This window comes from Hippoglossus stenolepis, chromosome 14 (assembly GCF_022539355.2).
Source record: "Hippoglossus stenolepis isolate QCI-W04-F060 chromosome 14, HSTE1.2, whole genome shotgun sequence".
Lineage (NCBI taxonomy): Eukaryota > Metazoa > Chordata > Actinopteri > Pleuronectiformes > Pleuronectidae > Hippoglossus > Hippoglossus stenolepis.
This window is the reverse complement of record NC_061496.1, coordinates 1,612,297-1,636,396: the sequence shown is the minus strand read 5'-3', so window position 1 is coordinate 1,636,396 and position 24,100 is coordinate 1,612,297. Positions and strand designations below refer to the sequence as shown.

General features: G+C 44.6%; 1 protein-coding gene across 2 annotated transcripts in view; it reads left to right on the top strand.

Annotated features, from left to right (window-relative positions):
- pik3r3b (phosphoinositide-3-kinase, regulatory subunit 3b (gamma)) overlaps positions 1 to 24,100 on the top strand; it is a 163,909-nt gene that overhangs the window by 32,432 nt on the left and 107,377 nt on the right. For both annotated transcript variants that reach the window (XM_035176540.2, XM_035176538.2), the window contains exons 3-4: positions 22,172 to 22,246; positions 22,993 to 23,070. In XM_035176540.2, coding sequence (XP_035032431.1) covers positions 22,172 to 22,246; positions 22,993 to 23,070 — 153 coding nt within the window. The remainder of the gene's footprint in view (positions 1 to 22,171; positions 22,247 to 22,992; positions 23,071 to 24,100) is intronic.

The window sequence follows — 24,100 nt, the reverse complement described above, 5'->3', positions numbered from 1 at the left end:
TATGCGAGACCTCTGAAGTGAATCAAAAGCTGCAGAGCGAACGAACCCCTGTGACGGGAAGCTCAGCGCTAATGGTTTTAATAGTCCAACATCACCTCATTAATACGCACACACACACACACACACACACACACACACACACACACACACACACACAACACACACACGCACACACACGCACACTCTCACACTCATCCACATATGACAGGGACAGACATTTCAAGGTTGTGCTGCAAGCTGTTTCCCCCTCTCTTCCACTGAGATGTCTTTCCCACTAGGTCAGCATTAAAATCAGGTCTTAAGGAAAGTGACATTAGCGATGATAAATGAGTTACATGTTTCATTAATCACTCGGCTGAGAGGTGCGCTGCGGCGAGCGGGAGGAAGAGGAGGCGAGAGGGAGGAGAGACGCTCCCTCTCCTCCCTCTCGTGCTCCTGTGGCCCCTCTTTGTTTGTGGAGGCGAGCGGCGGATGATTTACGCGCTGGACGTAAAACGAAGGAGAGAGGAGAGAAAGAAAAAAACCTGCAATCAAGGTGACAAAGTCAAATAGCTGCAGAGCTTCCAGGGAATAATCACATTCAATCATAAATTCCATTTCGTGGTGGAGCTGAAAAGCCCCGGCAGTAATTATGTGCGTTGAATGCTCTCACCGTGGACAAGTTGAGCCAATTAGTGAGCAGGGAAGCTACTTCAATGGCAAACGGCGCCGTTTACGTGTCTCGCGTGTTTGAACCCTGCCATGTTTGTGGCGTGAAATCCCGGCGCCCAGCGCTTTAGATGGAACGAGTGTTTTCGTTTAAAGCTTTGATTTCACACATCGTCCACAGAAGTCTGAGCATCGTGAACAATACGAGCTTTGTGTCATGTTGCGTCTCGTCGGTGTCAAAAAGGTTGTTCAGGTATTCAACTGTCGTGTAATTAAAATGCTCCTTAAACTCTTCCACCGCTGCTGGTTTAACACGAGGGATTTAACGTTCCATAATTAAAAAGCTGCGACTGAATGAGACACATTTTAAAGTTCATGCCGGTTTTGAATCAGATAACAAAATGCAGGTTTTGAGGCCGATACAAAGGGTTTATTTACCAGTGTATTTACCAGTGTATTTACCAGCATGTGTTAAAGTTCACTATCTGTGTATCGACGAGGCTGGAAACCACCGGGCTGGAAAAATAGACGGGATTAGTCTCTATCAGTTTATAAGATACATGAATGTTATCAGCATCTGGGATGGATTTACGACAATATCCCTTGGACTTTACGTTTCCAGGTCTTAGTGCCGCTCTGATTCCACCAAAAAAAATGAAATTAAAGATAGTTTATCAGATATTACAGTAAATATGTGTCAGGCCAAGTAATAGAGATAAGATTATCTGCATTTGTACATTTAAGTGAGCAGGATTACGCAAAATCTCCTGGACAGACTTCCAGGAAACTTGGTGGCAGGACGTTTATATGGTTGTGAAATTTGGTGCAGATCCAAATTAAATTCTGGATCTACTGGATTTAAACGTGTTTTCAGAAGCGAACTGTTGAGGTGTGAGCTTTGTGAGAGCCGCTCTAGTTTCCAGCTGCATTTCCTGTTCTCTATTTATGGATATGTTTTAGGTCCAGACTGAAATGTGTGAGCAGCTGTTGGATGGACAGATGTATCACAGATGTGCAGGGGATGGTTTCTGCCACCGTGACAAGTTTTCAGTATCAGTTAAAGAGAAACTGCACTGAAATGTGTTTTTTAGCTGGAATACAAATGATAAGACTAAAGACTTAATGAGGAAATGGACATTTATGACCTGAACATGGTTCATGACGACAACCTGTGTTTTAAAACCATCTTGAACCGATGGTTATGTAGAGTCCAGCGTTGGGGACGTTAGGTAGGATTGTCTCCGCCCACCTGCTAGCACTGCGCTCTAAAGACGTAACGAGTGACACTTCAGACAAACTTAAGGATGAAGTTACATCTGCTCTGTGGATCGGCTCAAAATGCAGTTCAGATATTCTTGGTTCCCAGATGATGGATCTGAACGTTTCCTGGTTAATCCTCCTGTGTTGATTATGAGCATGTTAACGTAGCATTGTTAGCTTTTAGCTGGCTGTATAAAAGTCTGAATAACATTGTGTGATCATTATGTCTGCAGGTGTTGTCCTTGCTCTCTAATGGACTCGTTCTTCAACACAGAAATATGTGTCTGATTTTATTTTAATCAGGATTCATGAATTATGCTCAGTGAATCAGGGAAAATGTCAGAAAACATCTCATCTCACAATGTGATTAAAAAGCATCAGAGTAGAAACTCAGACTGGTTCGTTCTCTTCGGCCTCGTTATTCCAATCACTCAGTGTCACATGACTTTACGTCTTATTATCATTTCCTTCAGGATCAGAAACGTCACTGAGGTTTGCTGCTGGTTTCCAGTGTCCAGCTCCTCCTCAGGACCATTAAGATTCTGATTTAGATATGGATGGTTTCAGACCAGCGCCAGAGAGAGAACCTCCTCCTCCTCCAGCTCCGTCACAGCCGCTACCTTCTCTCCATCCTTTGTTCCTATTGTCTCCTCCACTCATACTGTTTATATACAGGCAGACTTTCTTTCTTTCTTCGATATTATATCATTGTGTTTTTAGATATTTTATATTGTTCATATCTTATTGTAATATATATATTATTGGAATTAATTTTATTTTAGCATATATTTCCTGTTTCTCTTTCTTTTCTTAGTCTTTCCGTCTCTTTCCCTATTTTGTATTTCTTTTTCTATTGTGTTTTGTCCTTCTGTACTTTTCTCTGTTTCATTTCTTTTAATTTCATATTTTATATTTTATATTATTATTTATCTCTTTCTTTGTCTTACTCTTATTATATTTGGGTTTTGTCTGTTTATCTTTCTCCATTTCTTGTCTTTTCTTTGTCTGAGTATCTTTTTCTTTATTCCTCCCATTGTCTCGTTCTCTCGTCTTTCTTGAGGACAAAGAAAAGGAAGATGTCTCTGGAGGAAGTTTCCTCAGTTTCAACTTATAGGCTCATTACTGCCCCCTTCTGAACTGGAGTGTGCAGCACTTGCGTGATTTACTTCAGAAGAAAAACAAACATGGAGGAGGACCGATGGCGAAAAGAAGTCGTACACATTTATTTTGTCTTCTTCTTCTCTCGTTCGCTCTCTCGCTTTTGCAGGTTTCTGTCAGAGCCGATTATCGTAAATATCAAACATGTTTCGATCTGATATTCGAGATCGGCGACGACTAAATCTGGGTGTGATGGGAAAACTGTGAGGGAAAGAGGCGATGAACGAACAAAGAGGAGGAGGAGGAAAATGTGAATTATAGAGGAGGTATAGCTGCAGCCTCTTAGTCTTATCTTAATTATAAACACGATGACCCAGCTGTGCCGCTCGCCGTGCGGCGGCTGTCTGACGGCGCCCACTGACAGACACACACATACGTCCACACAGACCTAATAAACCTGTCTGACACCCCTAATCAGCTCATTCTCCCCCGAGTGCTGCGTGTGTGTGTGTGTGTGTGTGTGTGTGTGTGTGTGTGTGTGTGTGTGTGTGTGTGTGTGTGTGTGTGTGCACGTGCTCGCTCGGTCCCGTGAGACCAGGTGAGCAGCGAGGATGAGAGAAGATGCTTTAATTGCTTTTTCCTCCTCCGTCCTCCAGCTCTTCCTCACTTCATCCTTCAGATTCTGTTGTCTGGGCAAGAGTGGCAGTGACACACACACACACACACACACACACACACACACACACACACACACACACACACACACACACACACACACCAGTGCTTTCCTCCATGTTCTGGTCCAGTTCTGAGGGTTCTGGTTCTACCCAGTGACCTGGTGTCCTACAACCAGTGTGTTTGCTATGGAATCAACATGGACGGTGAAATGATGACTGCGTGAAACGGACCCGAGCAGAGACGCTTCAGTTTCAGCTGCTGGACTTTAGTGTTCATGTTCATCGGCTGCACGATCGTGTCCCTTGTGGTGTTTGCAGAAACCTCTCACCCCCTGAAATGTGAACGTCTCCCTGATATTTGGGCCGAGCTGAGGTGCAGAGGAAGCTCATGGTTGAAAGCTCCGGAGCAGCTGCTAATTGACCATGAGATGAGGTTGTTTTACCAGCCGATGGTTCTTTTCTGCTCAGTTAAAGACATTTATAAACGCTGCTAATACGCACAGTTCACTAAACAGACGCAGAATGAAGATGTGGAGGTAGAGCTGCTGCGTTCATGCTGTAATTAATGAGTAAACATGTGAAGAACAGCCCCTTTCATTGTTAATGAGCAGAGAACATCTCTTTAAAAGGCCTTAAAAACATCTGTAAACATCATTAAAAACAGCAGGAACACCACACAGCTGCATCTGGAGGAAAACATACTTATTTGAAGGGTTTTGATTTAAACCACATTATTTCTTACCTTGCCAGTTGCTGGTATCTTCTTCCCCCCTCACAACATTGCCAGTATGACCAGATAGTTCATTTTTCTACCTTTACCCACAACACGTGATGATTTTATCATACTGGCGGGATTTCAGGCTCCAGAGGGTTAATGTGACATTTACTGGTTAATGTTCAGGTTGAAATCTGGCTCCTCCAGGATTAAAGTTAAGTCAGAACAATGTCTCAGCTGGATGTAGATGTGCAGAACTGTCCTTTACTCTCTGGGGAAGATGCACCAGGAGGATAACAAATAATGGGAAGCCGTTTGGCTGTGACATTATTCACATTGCGTACAAACAAGTTTAAAGTTCACGTTCAGCGATTTACGGAGAAAGAAAATCTGGACTCAAAGGTGACGGAACCTGGGGTGTGGAGGATTTATCAGGCATTGTGCTCTGTAGTAAAGTTCACCCTCTCCCCTCTTTGAAGGGACTTAAAGCCAAGAAGGACGGGATTACACTCCGGCTTTATCCCTTTATAAGAAGTGTGAATGTCATCTGCTGCATCTGAAATGTGTTTCCACCGAATGCTCTTATTTTTACGGTCGGCTCGGTTCCCTCTGAGAACGCTCTCTGCCTCCCAAATCACTTCTAAACGGCTCCCTCGTTAAGCCGACATATTGCTCCCATTGCCGGCCAGAGCCATTCAATTAGCTAATGAGAGAGCGAGAGCCTGGAGGAGGAGGTGGGGGGATGCTCTGCGCTCCTGTGATCCTCAAGGTTGGACGGAGGAAGAGGGAGCGCTCGGTCTAATCTACACTGAAGGGGTTAATTACATTCAGTTGCCGCGACAGGAGTGAAATTAGCCGGTGAGCCGTGGTGAGAAGACAGCAGGGAGACGAGACGAGTAACTGTAACTAAACTGTCTCCTTATCTGTTGATGGAGGGACGCAGCCTTCTGATTGGTTCATGCAAAAGACAGAGGTCACCCCAATGAAACAGGAAAATGTAAAATATTACACTAAAGCAGAAGTTTCATGTGGACTTCATAAAAACCCTAAAGACCCAAATCAGGTGAAAGATGAAGAATAAGAAACTTATCCATGGACTCCTTAGATGAGGTGAAGAACCTCCGACCTCCGACCTCCAGGACGTTCTCTGCCAACAAGGAGATTCATAAATACGAATTAAAAATCAGTCCAGAAATACAAAAACACTCCCCTGACAGCAATTAATTTAAATTTATCTGCAATTAAAGAAATTAACATAAACTGGGAGAGTGTCCTTCAGGTTGGTCCCGTGTGGTCGTGTGCTGTGACGTGTCCCGCCGCCGAGGAGACTAGATGCAGAAAGTCTGTCTCCAAGAGAAATGGACAAACACTTGTTAGTTAACATGAAGATCAACTGGACGAGGAGTTAAAGCTCTTCAGTGGAGTTCAGAGCAGAAGACACGTTCTGACACAGTGACAAACCTCTGACCATGAGACCGAACCTTCACAGGAACACGAACCTGAAGGCAAATGAAGTTATTAAAGGTACAAAGGTTTAAAACCAAAAGAACGCGATGGAAGAGCTCAAAACAAAGGATGAGTCCCCAACTTCCACTGGTGATCTGCTGCTGGTTGGTAATTTATATAATAATCTAGTTCTGCAGATCTTTAGAAGTCAAAATGTTTCCAAAGTGTCAGTTTGTCTCGTCGCAGAACAGATAAATGAAGTGAGATCATCATCATCATCATCACCACTACCATCTGACGTCAGGTGCCTCACTTAAGAGAAGCTTTTAGGCAGATTAGTATGATCTGTGTGTTTAATAATTTAGTCTGACTCTCTGTGATAACGAGTCCCTTGACACAACTGGAAATGAGGAGGAGGCGTAGCTGTGTAACTTCTCTATTCAAACCCAAATAAATATCCACTATTCTGGATTAATTATTGGTTTGTTTCAAAATTCAATTTACTATCATTTTGACCTAAAGTTTATTAAATGACGTCGTTTTTGAGAATAAAGTAAATTATGAAGAAACTGTGTGGACCCATAAAAAGCATTAACTCTGACTCACTGTTTATTCGCTGCCACAGACTGAAAGTGACAGATGATTGATATTATATGTTTTATTAAGTTGGACGAGAAAGTTTAGTTTCATGATAAAAGGCACAAATCTCTTGTATCCAAAGGCAGTGATGAAAAACACGTTTAGAGGAAACAGGAAGCAGTTCAGAGTTTGTACAGTGTGCGTCTGTACGTCTGCATTTATGAATTCAATAATACAATTTTTTTTAAAAAGCAGATGACATTGTGCGTTAGCGCTGATTCCCCCCCGCTGGGAGGACAATGAAGCTTTTCCTTTCTCTACATCTTTCTATTTATCTCACTCTCAATTTAATGGCCCATTGGACAGCCAGAGGAGGCCCCTCAAAGATTAATCCAGCGCTCAGCCGGGGGGGATTCAGTTTAACAGGAAACCTGCTGGAGCTCTTGGAGGAGGGAGGGAACATGTAAATGACGTGAGGTGAGCGGAGGCAGGTGAGCGGGAAGTCGTATCGTCTCCTGCTGCTGGGAGACGAGCCACGCTGTGAATTTCTGTCAGGTGCGACTGCACTTTGGATTTATTTGCTTAAGTCCCACCGGAGAATTTCAGAATTACACGAACTGAATCATCGTTCGCACAAGCAGGATCCATTTCTGTGCTCAGTCAAGTGACCAGCAGAGAGAAAACAAGCCTGGTTTCTGTAACAGTACTGAATGATGAGAGGCAGTGGGTTCTGCAGACGGTTTGAGGAGCTTTCAGTTGTTTCTACTTGTCTTTTAGAAGGTTGTGGATGTTTTAAAAGCTTTTAAAAGGTTTTAAAATGTCAGCAAGAAGGTTCTAGAGGTGACTGGTGTTATTGTAGGTGTCTTATAGATGTTTTAAGTTGTCATTGAAGAGGTTATACAGATTTTAGTTGTAGTTTAGAAGTTTCTTCTGGTCCTTTATAGGAGGTTATGGAGAAACAGGACTGTACAAAAGGTTTGAGTTGGCATTGAGGAGGTTCTGGAGGTCCTCTAAGAACCCAGTGGAGGTTGTAAAGAACATTCTTAAAGTTCTACACGTAACACTGCCAGTTGTAGTTGTCAGTGTTTTTAAAGGTCCTGCAGAGGGATGAATGGGTTCTTGTGGATTCTAGTGGTCCCTTAAGACCCCAGATATGTTCTCGTGGCCTTTAGAAGGTTCTGGTCGTCATTCAGGAGATTGCGGTGGTCTTTTAAGAGGCCGTGGTCCTCCAGGAGGTTCCCAGTGGTCCAGGAGGCTCCCAGTGGTCCAGGAGGCTCCCAGTGGTCCAGGAGGCTCCCAGTGGTCCAGGAGGTTCCCAGTGATCCAGGAGGTTCCCAGTGGTCCAGGAGGCTCCCAGTGGTCCAGGAGGCTCCCAGTGGTCCAGGAGGTTCCCAGTGATCCAGGAGGCTCCCAGTGGTCCAGGAGGTTCCCAGTGGTCCAGGACGCTCCCAGTGGTCCAGGAGGCTCCCAGTGGTCCAGGAGGTTCCCAGTGATCCAGGAGGCTCCCAGTGGTCCAGGAGGCTCCCAGTGGTCCAGGAGGCTCCCAGTGGTCCAGGAGGTTCCCAGTGGTCCAGGAGGTTCCCAGTGGTCCAGGAGGTTCCCAGTGGTCCAGGAGGCTCCCAGTGGTCCAGGAGGTTCCCAGTGGTCCAGGAGGCTCCCAGTGATCCAGGAGGTTCCCAGTGATCCAGGAGGTTCCCAGTGGTCCAGGAGGCTCCCAGTGGTCCAGGAGGCTCCCAGTGGTCCAGGAGGCTCCCAGTGGGTCTTTAGAGGATTTAAAGGCTCCTCTTGGTGTTTAAACACTTTCCAAGTCTGTTCCACACACGCTAAGAATCTATCACAAGATAATCTGGAGGCTAAACTGTGGAACATCCCATAATGCACTGCCATTTACTTTCCGTTAATTTGCCCCCCCTCTCTGTACATCTCACCAGCTGTTGTGCCTTTGAGCAAAGCAATGAATTCTTAGTAATAGTGACTCTACAGGCAGACGTTTCACAGGAGGGGGAGAAAGTGGAGAAGCACTTCCCCTCAGGCATCAATAAAAGAAGTCTCATTATTTTTATGAACGTGTTTATGAAAGTTGCCTCGTGCTGCTTCCTGATTTATCCTCCGACTTCATGTGATGAAAATGAATCCGAGCTGTGAAGAGGTGAATAAACTCAGGTGAAGTTTCTGCTCCACTGAACCCGAGGCGACGCTCTGCATGTGTGTTCAGTGTTTTCTGCTTCCTGAGCTCGAGCAACACAAAACAGAAATCCACAGAGAAGCTTGAGAGGCAGATTCCAGCGCCTGTACTTCATTATCAGCATTTCACAGCTCAGGCATGTTTGGAAATGGCTGCGTACGAGACTTCTCTCCTCTTCGCCTCAGAGCACAGGCACTTCATGTGAAGGCACACTCTGCATGCAGGAATGTTCACGTATGTGCTTTTCTGAGCTGCAGAGACACACACACACACACACACACACACACACACACACACACACACACACACACACACACACACCAGCTCAGCTTCTTTGTCTGCAGCTGCTTTGTTCCCTCCTGGTTTCTCACCGTCTCTCGTGCAGAGCTGCAGAAGACAGAAAAGATTCCAGTTCAAATCGACACTGCGGAGATCTTTCACAGCAGCTGGATCATTTCTTTCTGACGGTTTCATTCGAATTTGGAATTAAAATCTTACAAAACAGTTTATGTTTTAGATTTTCTTGATCGTTGTGTTAAATCAGGTTGTGCAGTGTTTGTTTTGTTGAGGAGGCGTCACCTGAGTTTTTATGACCTGTGACGAGCAACAAATCCCAAAACACAAATGACAAAGCAGACAAAAACGTGTGGATGTGTGTGGAGCGACGAGTAAACTTCTTTTCTCACAGTGAAACATGAAACTAATAGAAACGTCACATTTCTTTGGTTTCACACTAGACGGGAGCTCGTTTAATTTAACTGTAGAAGTCTGAGGCATAATGAATACAAGCTACAGACTCACGAGAGGAAAGAGACAAAGTAAATCAAGCACTGAAGTGATGAGAGGGACACACTTTACGATGTCAGATTCTCACACTGACTAATTCACTGATATCAGCCGTCACCACCTCTCTCTCTCTCTCTCTCTCTCTCTCTCTCTCTCTCTCTCTCTCTCTCTCTCTCTCTCTCTCTGTCTCTCCCTTCTCTCTCTCTCTCTGTCTCTCTCTCTGTCTCTCTGTCTCTCTCTCTCTCTCTGTCTCTCTCTCTCTCTCTGTCTCTCTCCCTCTCTCTCTCTCTCTCTGTCTCTCTCTCTCTCTCTCTCTCTCTCTCTCTCTCTCTCTCTCTCTGTCTCTCTCTCTGTCTCTCTCTCTCTCTCTCTCTGTCTCTCTCTCTCTCTCTCTCTCTCTCTCTCTGTCTCCTTCTCTTTCTCTCTTTCTCTCTCTCTCCTCCTCTCTCTCTCTCTCTCTCTCTCTCTCTCTCTCTCTCTCTCTCTCTCTCTCTCTCTCTCTCTCTCTCTCTCTCTCTCTCTCTCTCTCTCTCTCTCTCTCTCTCTCTCTCTCTCTCTCTCTCGCTCGCTCTGCCTGGACGGGGTCAGAGAGCTGTGATGGAGGTCAACAGCAATCTGTCACTGTCCCGCAGAGACGGACGAAACGAGGACTGTATTAATATGAAGAGGAGGAGACAGGAGAGATGAAGAGACACTTCCTGGAAGGAGAAAGAAAGAGAAGTCCTCGAGAAAAGGAATGAACGTTTACGAGTAATCTGGTGGGGTGGAAATTAACGTCAGAGGAAAGATGGACAAGGACTCTCAGAACTTCCACCTACAAGAAATTCACAATATTCATTTCGCCTCGTGGTCGTACGCCTCAGTCAAACACTCCAGTTTCAGTTTATATCCACGTCCGTGCAGACTCGTAAAATAGATCTGATAAGAGTGAGACAAGCTGGTGATGCCGATTGTCATTATCCTGATGTTGTGATTGACAGTGTGAGCGTTTGTACTCAAGCAATTTCCCTGCAGATGTTCCTGAGAAGTCATGAGGTCATATTTGAACCTTTGACCACCACAATCGTATCAGTTCATTTCTGAGTCCACGTGAACGTTTGTGCGAATGTTGGAGAAATTCCCTCAAGGTGTTCTAGAGATGTTGTGTTCAGTAGAAAGTAGACGATGCTAATATAGTATAACTGATAGAAGTACACAAATACATGACTATACAGAAATACAGAGACTTCTGCCTCCACCAGTACAGTTCGTTGAGTCTTTCTCTTATTCTTCATCTTACAACACATTCGACTTAAACTATTAATGCACCAACGATGACAATATTTGTTTTTTTTTAATGCATTCAGGTTCATAATCCAGATTTCATTCACTTTCCTTGTGTTCAGGCAGAATCGGAACATTCTGTAGAATAAAAGTGAAACGTCGGTTAAACCAGAAATTAAAAGAAGAAAATGAACGATTTGTGTGAACGATCCTTTAAAACAAAAGACAGCAGTTAGTGTGCTGTGTGTGTGTGTGTGTGTGTGTGTGTGTGTGTGTGTGTGTGTGTGTGTGTGTGTGTGTGTGTGTCTCTCTGTAACTGTCTTCATTTATCTTACAGATTTGTCGTGTTTTGTTTTTTTGCCTCCATTAATGAGCTTTGTTCCAACATAAAGAAACGACAGATCGCCTGGAGTGATGCAGATCTGAGGCTCCCTGTGTGTGTGTGTGTGTGTGTGTGTGTGTGTGTGTGTGTGTGTGTGTGTGTGTGTGTGTGTGTGTGTGTGTGTTGTGTGTGTGTGTGTGTGTGCGTGTGTGACCAGCCCAGGCGCTCGGAGCATGTCAACAGTCCTAGTCAAATATTAATGTGAGTCAGTGCCCACAGCTCTGGAACACACAGTATCATAGCAGCCCTGAGCGCTGAGCGAGCTGCTGCTGTTTACCTCTCTGCAATTACTGGGACAATATATAGGACAGCTCACTATAGGGGATTATACACACTTCAATAGGCGGCTGACACTTCGACTCTGACTGGGTGTGTCTGTGTGACTTATATATATTTTTATTTTTCATTATTTATATCTGAGTTTTACTTTCGTCATTGATCTGCACTTTGCTAAAGAAGATGTGATTTGGTGACTTTAGTGTTTTTCCAAAAACGGTAAATAAAGATGGACGATGAGTCTCCACCTCCTCCCGCCAAAATATTCTCGGAGAATATGTTTTACAGTCGGTGGTGAAGAGTCAGAGCAGGGATGAGGTGGAACTGTCACTGACAGGAAGTGTTAGCGACGCTTTGTGTTCACCGCTGGCAGTCGAGTCATGTGACTGATGAGAACCAATCAGGAAGAGAACGTGTGTGTCATCGTTTACAACAATCGGAGACGTTCTGACTGACAGCTGACACTGACTCGTGATTGGGCGTTTGGATCTCGATACCGAAGCCTCGGTGCGAGACGGCAGCGTGAAGGATGTTTTTGTCTTTGTTTCCTGAGAACAGGAGGAAGTGGAGACGCGTCGTCCAACTGTTATCCGGAGACAAAGACAAAAACATCTTTATTTACAGTCCAAGGAGTGAACGGAGATTATTTGTGATCGGAGCCAAACGACCTGGACGGAGACTGTTGGAGTTTTGAGAGTTAAATGTGTTTGTGTGGAAGCAGCTTTGTTTGTTCATGTAGGTTTGTTTTCAAGTAGTGACATCAGGCGTCTTGTTGTCGTTCTTTGTGTTGTTGCACCAACTATCTTCAGTGTGTTGCTGGATTCTTCCTTCGCCCTCTCATGTTCTCTCTCCAGTCCGGTTGTGTGGTATTTAATATTCACTGTACTTTCAGAGAACGCCTCAGTTCTAATCTGTCGTTCAAACCAAACCTGCACACTGAGCGTAAACACTGTGTGTGTGTGTGTGTGTGTGTGTGTGTGTGTGTGTGTGTGTGTGTTGCTGCTTTGTGCGTCTGCAGATGTGGTAAGGCGGTGAAAGGTGGACGGGATCACAGCACATTTGTGTTCAGGGAAACACGAGGAATCTGCTGATGTGTGTGTTGTTGAGATTTCCTTTTACTGTTTGTGTTTAGTTGTGAATGCACGACGGCTCCTGTGCTCTCATTAATGTATAATGGTGCATCAGAGGAAGATGGATGATTGTGTGTGCACATGCACATGCACTTTCTCACTCTCACACACACACACACTCTGCGTTAAAGTGTAGGATAGTGGAGAATACACTTACTGGAAGAACAGTTTCCGCCTCTTTGTCCTTTTGTGTGTAAAAGTGGTGAAAGTGTTTCTCTCTTGAAAAGAACAAAACTAACCAACAGTTGTTCATCGGTTTCTACTGAGAAGACAAAAACACAAACATTGTGTAGTTTGTCACCGAACCAGCAGCCGGAGACCAGTTCAAACATATACCAGCATCCATAAATCTGGTTTTACCTCTGATGTTTTGACAGAATATTTGTGGTAAAATAACACAACTCATATCCATGGAGACACACAGGCAAACACACACACACACACACACACCCTCTGCACAGTGCTTGGCCCTCGCCCTGGGCTTGGCCTCTTGGCTCTCTCTCCTCGCTTGGCTGTGACACTTTGTCCTACTTTGTTCTCGCAGTTGTTGGCCAATAAAAACACAGAGGCATGATGGGAGTTTACCAAATACGACAAGTTCAGCCAAAGGCAAACACTGCGAGCAGAAATAACCTGAGTCGTCCGCCAACGGCTGGAGCCCGGTCGGATCCGGCAACACACACAGAAACACTCATAGTGTGTGTGTGTGTGTGTGTGTGTGTGTGTGTGTGTGTGTGTGTGTGTGTGTGTGTGTGTGTGTGTGTGTGTGTGTGTGTGTGTGTGTGTGTGTGTTTGTCTCACACACGCAGAGGAATTCTAATGCATGGCGAGCTGCAGTATGCATACATGCATGTAGATTGTCACTGGTGAAGTGTGACACACATACACACGAATACACAAGCACGCGGCGGAGGTCAGAGGTCAGAGCGACAGGCGGCTTCGAGCAGCCAACACATCGGGATTCAAACACACACCCTGAGCGCCGAGGACACGTTTTGTTGCATCTCTTGTTTTGTTCTGTTGTCGTCGTCTCTTCTGCGTCTCTGAACCAAACGGAGTCAGGACGTTGTGTCAGGACGTTTGGAGATTTCTTCGGATGTTTTCCTGCTGGGATGAGATTTTGGAAAGTGAAGACATTTTTGAAGCATAACATTATTTTTCCAGAGGGGAAGCAACATTTGAAACTTTTGAAAACAGTGATTTGGTTGGACAATGGCAGCAGTTAAGAAAAATGTTCAAAGTATTTTTCCAGATCTCACTGCAGTTTTAGAGTTCAGACCCTAGATTGTAAATAAAGACGGACGACAAGACGGCTCTTATAGGTGAAGCCAATCATTTTGATCGCCCCCTAGTGTCAGGCTGCAGTACAGGTCGTTCTTCCTGCCCCCTCCATGTTAGCAGATGGGACAGAGCTTCAGTTACAGTCTGTGGTTCAGTTGTTTTAAGAGAAGAAGTTCAGCTTGGAAAACGTGTGTGTGTGTGTGTGTGTGTGTGTGTGGCTGGGCGTGATATCCACCATGATGTTCTGATCTCATTACTCTGGCCTGCAGTAATGACACACACACACACACAGTGCACACACACGCACAGACACACACACACACACACACACACACTGTTCATTGATCTAAGTGATGTAGAGTATTTCGACAGAAATGCAAACAGAGTAACAAATCAATAAAGGCCACTCAGACGTCTCACATCAGCCAGGGACACACACGCACGCACGCGCACACACACACACACACCCGCACACACACGCACACACGCACACACACTAAGTATTGGAGTGTGGAAACACAATCCAACAATTGCATTGAACTGCATCAGGTCGTATACCTGCATGGAAACACAAAAAGAAACCTTAACACGCACTGCTGCTGCTATGCAGGCTCTCTGACACACACACACACACACACACACACACACACACACACACACACACACACACACACACACACACACACACACACACACACACACACACACACACACAAACACACAATTATCCTGATAAATTATTCAGTGTTCATGCTCTCAGCCGAGCCCCTCCTTCCATTTGGGTTTGAACACACCCATGTGCCTGCATCATGTCCCAGAAATCTTGTCAAGACTTTAGAGCGCACTGCGATTCAAGAAACACTAATACACATTCTACACATTACAGATACACGTTCTGGATGTTGTGTTATATCTGGATGTGTTGTGAGTATTGTGTTCTCGCAGCAGGTTTTCCATTTGCTGCAGATGTGTTATTAGATTGAAGATGTCTCCTCCCTGTGTTTTGCTTATTGCAGTGTTTTCTTTGCAGAGCATTGAGCCGTCAGGACACTTTACATTCATGTGTCATGTTTGCACTGTATTAAAAGACACTCTGTGAAATCCACTCTTATCCATTAAAGCTGCATTAATCTGCAGATTTATTCTCTTCGTATTAACACTGGTGCAAAACTCTGATTTAAGCCAAACAATCGTTTCCAGCTCTGCAGCTTCTTTAGCTCCTGGTTCTGGTTTGGTGTGATTTATCTGTTTCTGTGGAAATAGAGTGAAGAGGAAGACTTGAATGTTCCCTGCCTGATACACTGCAATACATATATAAAATATATATATATATGAATGTGACAAAACTATTTTCTGTGATGGATTACCCGTCTGTGCAAGTTGACTTTCACATAGGGCACGAACATGATGTGAGCCGAGTGCATGCTGGAGAGAAAATCAATCTAAAAACATGCAGCATGATTATCTCACTTCAAACTGAAGAAATAATTAATATTTTTAATATTTCATAAGCAGCAGTTTGGTAAAGAGTTGTAAACAACCCCAGTAACAGTAAGAAGTAACCAACGTAGACTTTTATTCAGACGTGTTGTTAATTCTGTGAAAACTTGACTTTCAACACAGACCTTGATGAAAACATTACAAGTTTTAAAATATACATTATTATTATACAAACATCGATGTGTCTGTGAGGTGTGAAGGACAAACTGTTTACTGAGAGCGTTAAAGAACCAGTGGAACCTTTAAAGTGCATCAATAACAAACTGAATTTACAAGTTGATTCGTGGTTTATTGAAATCAAATGAAAACCAGAGGAAAACATCCCAGTGAGAGTTGAACTGTGGTCGACAGGAACATGAAGTAAAAGGACTGAAGTATGTAAAGTGTGAGGTTTTCTCTTTGAACTGGAGTATCTCTCCTCTTTGTCGTTCTCTGTCCTCGACTTATCGTCTGTTTCCTCGGCCTCTGGGTTCTGTTCCTGCTTCTGTTCCTGCTTCTGGATTCTGTGGTTAGCAGCAGGTTCTCAAACACCCTCAGTGATGAAGACCCAGCTCAGGCTTCACCAAACCTCAAACTTCCAGGTTTGCAACTCTTCAGCTCCTTGTTGGCGACTGAATGAACTGATGATCACTTAACCAAGAAATTAAAAAGGTAGAAGAACCGATGTCTGAGATTCACGACTCGTTTTACACTCATGGACCTGATTCATCTTCATCGTGCTTCATCAGTTGTTCCCGACCGGCCGTCACCTGGTCAGACGTCGGGCGTCGGGCGTCCTCAGGCTCGCACAGTCGAAGCATGTTCACGGATCAATACCTCAAACTTTTGGTGTTTCCCTTCACCTTCTTTGTTCTACGTGTTACTCACTCCCGCCTTCTTGTGTTTTCTCCTCCCCCTCTTTTAGCGGAGGCTCAAGAGTCTGAGGTCTCTCTCCTCCCTGAGATGAAGCCGCCTCTGAATCTTAGACAGTTTCTATTGTTTCTCTTGGTTTCCTCTGAGTTGTGGTCTGTCGTCGCAGTGAGAGCCGTCCGGTCGTGGACCAAGAATCCTGCTCTTTGGTTTACATCAGACGATTTACACGTTTCCACTGTTTCCTTCAGTGTGTGTGTGTGTGTGTGTGTGTGTGTGTGTGTGTGTGTGTGTGTGAGCACGTATCTCGACAGGCGACTCGTGTGTGTTCGAGCTCAGAGACGTCGACTCTTTGTGCTTCATGAATGTAAATCAGCATCTTTACACTCACACACTTTTCCACTGAAAGTTGAATTTGCAGACAAAGGCAGCGTCCGTGTTTACATGCACACATGTGTATGCATGTATGCTAATGTATGCATATATGTGAGAGTACAGTGAGCTGTAGGAGTGTGTGCCGGCCTCGTGGACCTGCTCGTCTGAGGTGCTCCCCGGGGAGCGAGCAGGCAGGGCTGATGGGAGATTGGTCGGCAGCAGACGGAGGATTGAGGTTTCACTGGGGTTTTTACGGAGGCTTAGCTGCTAATGTCAGCAGCGTGGAGGGTCTCTCCTGCTGCTGTTTAACATTCAACTCACACGAAGAAGAAGCATCAGGCGCTCTCTGACTGCCGTGTTCCAGGGGGCTGGTTTCTAGGGTGAATAGTTTTCATGTGGAATGATTTCAACTGAAGACATCAAAACCAAACCATGAATAGAGAGATTATATATATAGTATTATTATTATATTATATATTATTATATTATTATAATTACACCCTGTGGTTGCAAACCTTCACCACATTTTAATTTGAAATAGCATCAGCTCCGTCACAGATACGTCTGGTGTCCACACGACTGCAGAGTTTTAGAGACGCTGACACGGAGAAGTCTGTAAACGCTGCTGGACCCGTTTCAGTCTGAACGAGCAGAAACTGAGACGTTTGGAAACGATGACGTAGACGCTCACAGCCTCTCGCTGATCGGGTCAACGCAGCCTCCTCTGACTCCTCAGGCCTCTGTCACATATCACCAGTCGTTGATGGTGATACGTTTGGTGTTAAATGTCACAGAAGAAACAAGATTAAAAAGAGGAAGGGAAGTCTGAGAAGAGTGGATGAGAAACAAAGAAGAGTGCAGAACAAAGAGGAAGGAGAGCTGCAGCACAGAGATGAAGAAACCACAGTGAGGGACAATCAGGAGGAAGAGGAGGAGGAGAATCATATGAGCAGGAGCAGAGAGATGAAGAAACCACAGTTAGGGACGTTTAGGAGGAAGAGGAGGAGGAGTATGACAACAGGATGAAAAACCAAGTACGTTTAGAGGAAGAGGAGGAGAAGGAAGATGAGCTGCAGAGAGATGAAGAAACCAGAGTGAGTGACAATCAGGAGGAAGAGGAGGAAGAGAATCATATGAGCAGGAGCAGAGAGATGAAGAAACCACAGTGAGGGACGTTTAGGAGGAAGAGGAGGAGAGTGGAGGAGAGAATCAGAGCAGGAGCAGAGATGAAGAAACCAGAGTGAGGACAATCAGGAGGAAGAGGAGGAGGAGGAAGAGAATCATATTAGCAGGAGCAGAGTGAGGGACAATAAGGAGGAAGAGGAGGAGGAAGAAGATGAGCAGCGGTGGAGAGGAAGATTGTCATTTCAAGCCTCCACATTGATAACAGGATGCAGCCGTCACGCTCCGGCAGGTCACCTCCTCTCTCTCTCTCTCTCTCTCTCTCTCTCTCTCTCTCTCTGTCTCTCTCTCTCTCCCTCTCTCTCTCTCTCTCTCTCTCTCTCTCTCTCTCTCTCTCTCTCTCTCTCTCTCTCTCTCTCTCTCTCTCTCTCTCTCTCTCTCTCTCTACCTGTCCATCACTTCCAGACCCTCGGGTCATTTTAACGTGGAGACGAGAGCAGGACAAAGAAACGACACAAAACAAACAAACAACGAACCCTCGTTCTGCAAATCACGACACCAGCAGAGCAGATGGTCGTCGCTGAGGGACTCACTGGTTTGGACTCCGACTGCGGGGACGGAGGGGGACAGGGGGACGGGGGGCCGAGATACAGGAACAAACTGATGCAGGGAAACGAGAGGGGTGTGACGCTCCAACAATCTTTATTTCCTCCATAAATGTACAAATATTTCACAGCAAGAAGTAATTCTAATTCCAACCTGACTGGTAACTTTCACCAAGTAGGAAAATAACATCGGTGCAGATGAGTTATTGAGTCATTTAAATAAATTATTGTTTTTATTTCAGACATGTTAAAACAAAATGTAGAAAATAAACCAAAACATTAATCAAATCCCAGTGAAACAAAGTAAATATGGAATCTTTGGTCTATATTTTGCCCAGAAAACCATAAATGTTCCAACAAAGCATATTGTTCTTTTATTATTATTTTAAATCACTGAATTTGTATTATCTTTGAACTTTTGTATGTTCAAAAAAACACCTTCATCTTTATGACATCAGATCAGACTTTATTAATCCTGAAGGGAATTCTTGTTCCAGCTTGATCCAAAGATTCAGTATCAACATCAACAATATATAAAAAAGTACAATAAATTAAACAATAGAGTATTAAGTCTAAAAATATATGAAGTGAAAATACAAAGTGTATATAGTATGTAGTTAATAATAGAGTCATGAACAGTCGTGTGTTAGAGCTACAGGGAGGATTTTATCAAGCTTAGACTAAATAAAGTTAAACTGATTTACAGTAAGTTAAGATAAGTTTTAATGAACCTGAACTCGTCATTATTAAGTTTATTAAAGCTGATCTTCGTTTGATTCCTTCAGTGATTTCTTGAAACTCAGAAACTTGCAGTGAAGTCAGTGACGCTGCAGCTCTGAGGCCTCAGCTCTGTCCAGGCAGGTCAGCTGCCCCCTGGTGCAACTGTCAGTTACTGCAGCTGAGGCTGAGGATCGAACTCCCTCCTGATCTCCTGTGAACATCAAATATGAACGAGTTCCGTCTTTCAAGCTCGGTGTTCAAGTGTTTGACCCAAATGTGATGTTTTATACATCAAGAGAGCAAATCTTCATATATGACTCATAGGCTTCACTGTACGGTCAGGTCTCAATCTGTAACTGCACGCTGTTATCTGTGTGTGTGTGTGTGTGTGTGTGTGTGTGTGTGTGTGTGTGTGTGTGTGTGTGTGTGTGTGTGTGTGTGTGTGTGTGTGTGTGTGTGTGTGTGTGTGTCTGTGTGTGTGGTGCAGTACAGGGCTCTGTGCTGTTGCAGTATAGAGCAATGGAGCATGTTTTAATGAAAGAACAGGGTGGTGGTGGGGTGGAGGGTGATACACACACATACACACACACGTATACACACACACCACACCAGCACACACACACACACACACACACACACACACACACACACACACACACACACACACACACACACACACTCACTTTGTAGTGGTGTGCATCTCTCGTCTCTTTGTCTCCCTCACTTCATTTGTGTATTTGCAGTAAATTGTTTATCGTGTGTTTATGGTTGTGTGTCTGTCGGTCAGACTCACACACTGACTCTGCAGTAGCTGTGTGTGTGTGTGTGTGTGTGTGTGTGTGTGTGTGTGTGTGTGTGTGTGTGTGTGTGCAGCTCCATACGTCCTCTATAGGAGCTGGTATCTGCTGCAGAGCCTCCTTCTCTTTCCTCTTTTCTTTTGTCCTCCGCTCTTCTCTCTCATCCTTGTTTCTTTTGTCTTTGTCTCTTTTCTCTGTGATTTATTCTTGGTGTTCTTTTCATTTTTGTCCTCCTTTGTTCTCTTCTTCAATTTTTCATCCTTTCCTCATTTGTCTTCTTCATTGTTGTCCTGCTCTGTTTTCTCTCTTGTTATCTTCACTTCCTCTGTCGTCTTCCTCTTTTCATCGGTATGTCCTGCTATTTGTCTTCTTTGTCCTCCTTCTACTGTCCCATCCTTTTCTTTTTCATGATGTCCTCTTTTTCTATTATGCTTCTTCTCCTCTCCTCTCTCCTCTCCTCCTCTCCTCCTCTCCTCTTCCTCTCCTCTCTCCTCTCTCCTCTCTCCTCTCTCCTCTCCTCTCCTCCTCTCCTCTCCTCCTCTCCTCTCTGTGAGATATTGCCTCAGTGATGTGTTGTGACAGTGACATTAATGGAAGCACTGTACATTTCACGACCTATATCTCCGGAAATTCCTCTGTTGCTCCTCATTGCTTACACACGCACACACACACACACACACACACACACCGCACACACCACACACACACACACACACACACACACACCACCCACACACACAACACACACACACACACACACAGCACACACACACACACACACACACACACACACACACACACACACACACACACACACACATACACACACACACACACACGCACACACAGCAGTGGTCAGATAAACAACTGTCAGTGCAGCAGATACAGGTCTTTACACCTGTAAACACAGCAGGTGTGTGTGGGTTGTTGTTTCCTCGACAAATGATTAATACGATTATTGGATCCAGTGTGTGTGTGTGTGTGTGTGTGTGTGTGTGTGTGTGTGTGTGTGTGTGTGTGTGTGTGTGTGTGTGTGTGTGTCAGAGGTGTCGTTTAACTCTGTGTGACTGTCACTCGGCCGTGTGTGTGTTGTGATATGACACAACTGTCAACAGCACAACAAAAGCGTGGAGCAGCAGCAGCAGCCGAGGCGGGAAGCGGGGGTGAGAAAGCTTAAGTGAGCAGAGGAGAGAGAGAGAGAGAGAGAGAGAGAGAGAGAGAGAGAGAGAGAGAGGAAAGGAAAGAGGGAACAAAGGAAGGAAACATAACGGTTCGCTGGAGAAATAAAATACAGCCACACACTTTTAATTCACATGTTTTGAATCACTCGTTAAATCCCTTTATTTGTCCACAGGTTTCAGTTATTTAAAAAAACATTGTGTATAAAGAATCTGTGTAAAATCATTTATTTGCTTCTAAATCTGCTCTCGGTCAAACGTCAGAACTTCTTCTCCAGATGCTGAAACTCTTAGTCGATCAGTAACTATATCGATAATCATTTGATTTTTATTATCTTTTGAAGCTGAGAATGTCAAACAGCTTGAGTCCAGGCTCCAGAAACCAACTGGATTCAAACTGATGATGAGTGTGACACAAATCTGTCATTTTACTGATGGAGTTTGTGTTGTGAAGATTTAAATTATAGATTCATTATTACTGTTATTTATTCATTAATGCTTAATTTGAATACAGACTTTTATAGAATATGTGTGTGTGTGTGTGTGTGTGTGTGTGTGTGTGTGTGTGTGTGTGTGTGTGTGTGTGTGTCTGTGTGTGTGTGGTGTGTGTGTGTGTGTGTGTGTGTGTGTGTGTGTGTGTGTGTGTGTGTGTGTGTGTGTGTGCACTGGTTATTCAAGCAGCAGTACACACCCCCTGGAGGACACACACACACACACACACAGTCACATAAACTCAGGTTCATGTGTATGGATGGATGAATTACAGACGTATAGGAACTTGCTCTCGGTCTAATAACTGGAAAATAAAACACTTTCATGTCTGTGTTACAGTTTTCCTTTTTTTTAAATTGTATGTTTCTTGTGTGAGTCAGTGAGTCGCCAACATAACACAACACAACACAACACAACACAACACGTCGTCATGTAAAACACAAGAAAAACACAACGATAATCAAAATCCAAGAAAAAACATTTTATATTTATATTTCACAGAGTAAAATTTTAATTCATAGTAGAATAGTACAGCAGTTGCACAGTGTAGTATTTGTGTGTGTGTGTGTGTGTGTGTGTGTGTGTGTGTGTGTGTAGCAGTCGATGACACCACTTAATAACTTCCTCCTAAATATTCTGTTAAAAATATGCTGTTTATGCAAAGTAAAAGAAAGAAATAAAGTTTAATGTTCATCATGAATAAATGAACAGTGGGAAGTAAGAGAATCATAAAGAGACGCTGCGTGGTTGTTTTTATATCAATAAATAATGATAATAATATTCTCTCTCTCTCTCGCTGTCCCTCAGGTGTGGAGGCGGAGCTTCTGTCTGACGCCGCCCCCGTGGTCGTCTGGAGACTCGTCGAAGCCGTCGAGAAACTCGGTGAGAAAAACACAAACCTGCACACGAGCAGCCAAGGTTCCTCTTCATCAGCACATCAACGTTTACAGGACGTTAGTTTTTCTTCTGAGATCACACTGACGTCCATCTGAGTAAAAATAATAAAATGTATATCTGTGACATCTCCGTGTGAACGATGAGCCCAGCGATGGTTGTGTTTAGCCTTTAGCCTTTTAGCTTAGCATAAAAAGACAGAACGTTAGCGGGAACATCTAATGTTGTTTTCACATCTAAAGGCTAATTTCTTCTGCCTTGACATAAGAAATTCAAACAATGTACGATGTACTTATATGCGTCCTTTACGTTGGCATGGTTGTTAAGCAACACGTCCACTAGAGGGCAGTGAAGAGTTGAGTTTTTAACGACAACAAACGTGGCGCCCATGTAGGAGGTTGAGATCATTGTCGATTGAGCGAGAGGCAGAAGTGGCTGATGGTCACGGCAGTGATCAACCTTACCAACTCTCGAAGTGTTCGACCATCGTGGAAACTTGAACTCTCTGTCACACTGCCCCCTACGAGTTCTGCTGGTACTGCTCCGTTTCGTCTGTTTTGTCCGTGAGCTTTTAGATGACGTGTAGAAGTACGGACAAAATAAACGCAGAGTACGGACACAGCGCTCCGTCCATTCACACGTTGGAACTACTTCTTGAAAAATAACCTCATATCCCTCCTCATGTTTCCACGTTGACACACAGAATTTTCTCTGTCTCTGTTTTCTTTGTGCAGGTGTGAACAGTGAGTCTCTGTACCGAGCTCCTCCGGCCTCTGGGGGCCCCGTCGAGCTGCGACAGGCTCTGGACTCAGGTCAGTCAGAGCAAAACAACAAACGTGTGTTTTTGTGTTTGGAATTGTTGGTCAGATAAAACAGTGAATGTGTGTTGGGCTGAGAATCTGAGCATCTTCTCTATGACACCGTTTGCTGCTGTGTCATCAAGTTATGACTGAGTAGTGCGATGATGAAGTCCCACGCTCATGGATGTAAGACGTTGTAACAGTGTGTAACTGTTGAGATGAGGTGAAGGAACAACGTTGGTTGTGTTGGATCCGGTGTCTCCATCAAATCTACAGAAATGTCCGAGCAGCAGCGTTTCCAGGGACCTTAAGGGCCCCGGGGCAAAAGGCAGCTGGGGGCCCCGCATTGGAAACCCCAACCACGGGGGCGTTGCAAACTCCTGTCCATATCTGCTCATCAATATTCAGGAGGTTGTGGCTCCTGGGGGCCGGCTCTCAGCTCAGGGCCCCGGGCAACAGCCGGCTCCGCGCATATCTTCATTATACCTTCCTCCTGTAACTCGTTTCTGTCTCTCGTGCATTAAACCATCAGGTTGTTATTCTGTCTCTATAGTAACCGTCCGTCATGTTTCACTGGACATTACACAGATCTCAGACCAGTTTCATAGTTTCCGTCTGAAAAGTGCAACCTGCTGCAGTTTGACTGTGTTTCTAATGAAAGAGGAGTCAGACTGAATGTTCACGTGATGCAACTTAAAGTTCAGAAACATCATGAACCTGTGCAGTGAGTCCTCAGCTCCATGAGTCTGAACACTGATGAACTGCAGAAGCAACAAGTGTGTGGTCGTCACAGCCTCAGATTCTCTGCTCCTCCGGTTGAATCCAACACAAACCGCTGCTGAGACAGAGCGTCCTGGGATCAGCCTGCCGAGGCCGAGAGGAGCCAGAGGAGCTCACACACTAAAAAGTTGGCCGAGTTTGAATCGCTGAAGTTCAGGTTTGGCACCACCAGGGAGTGCTCTGGCTCCGTACTTTATTTTTGGGAGGAAGGAGGGGGAGTCACAAAATCTGAGCCAGGACCGGAGTCTGAGACGAAGCGAGA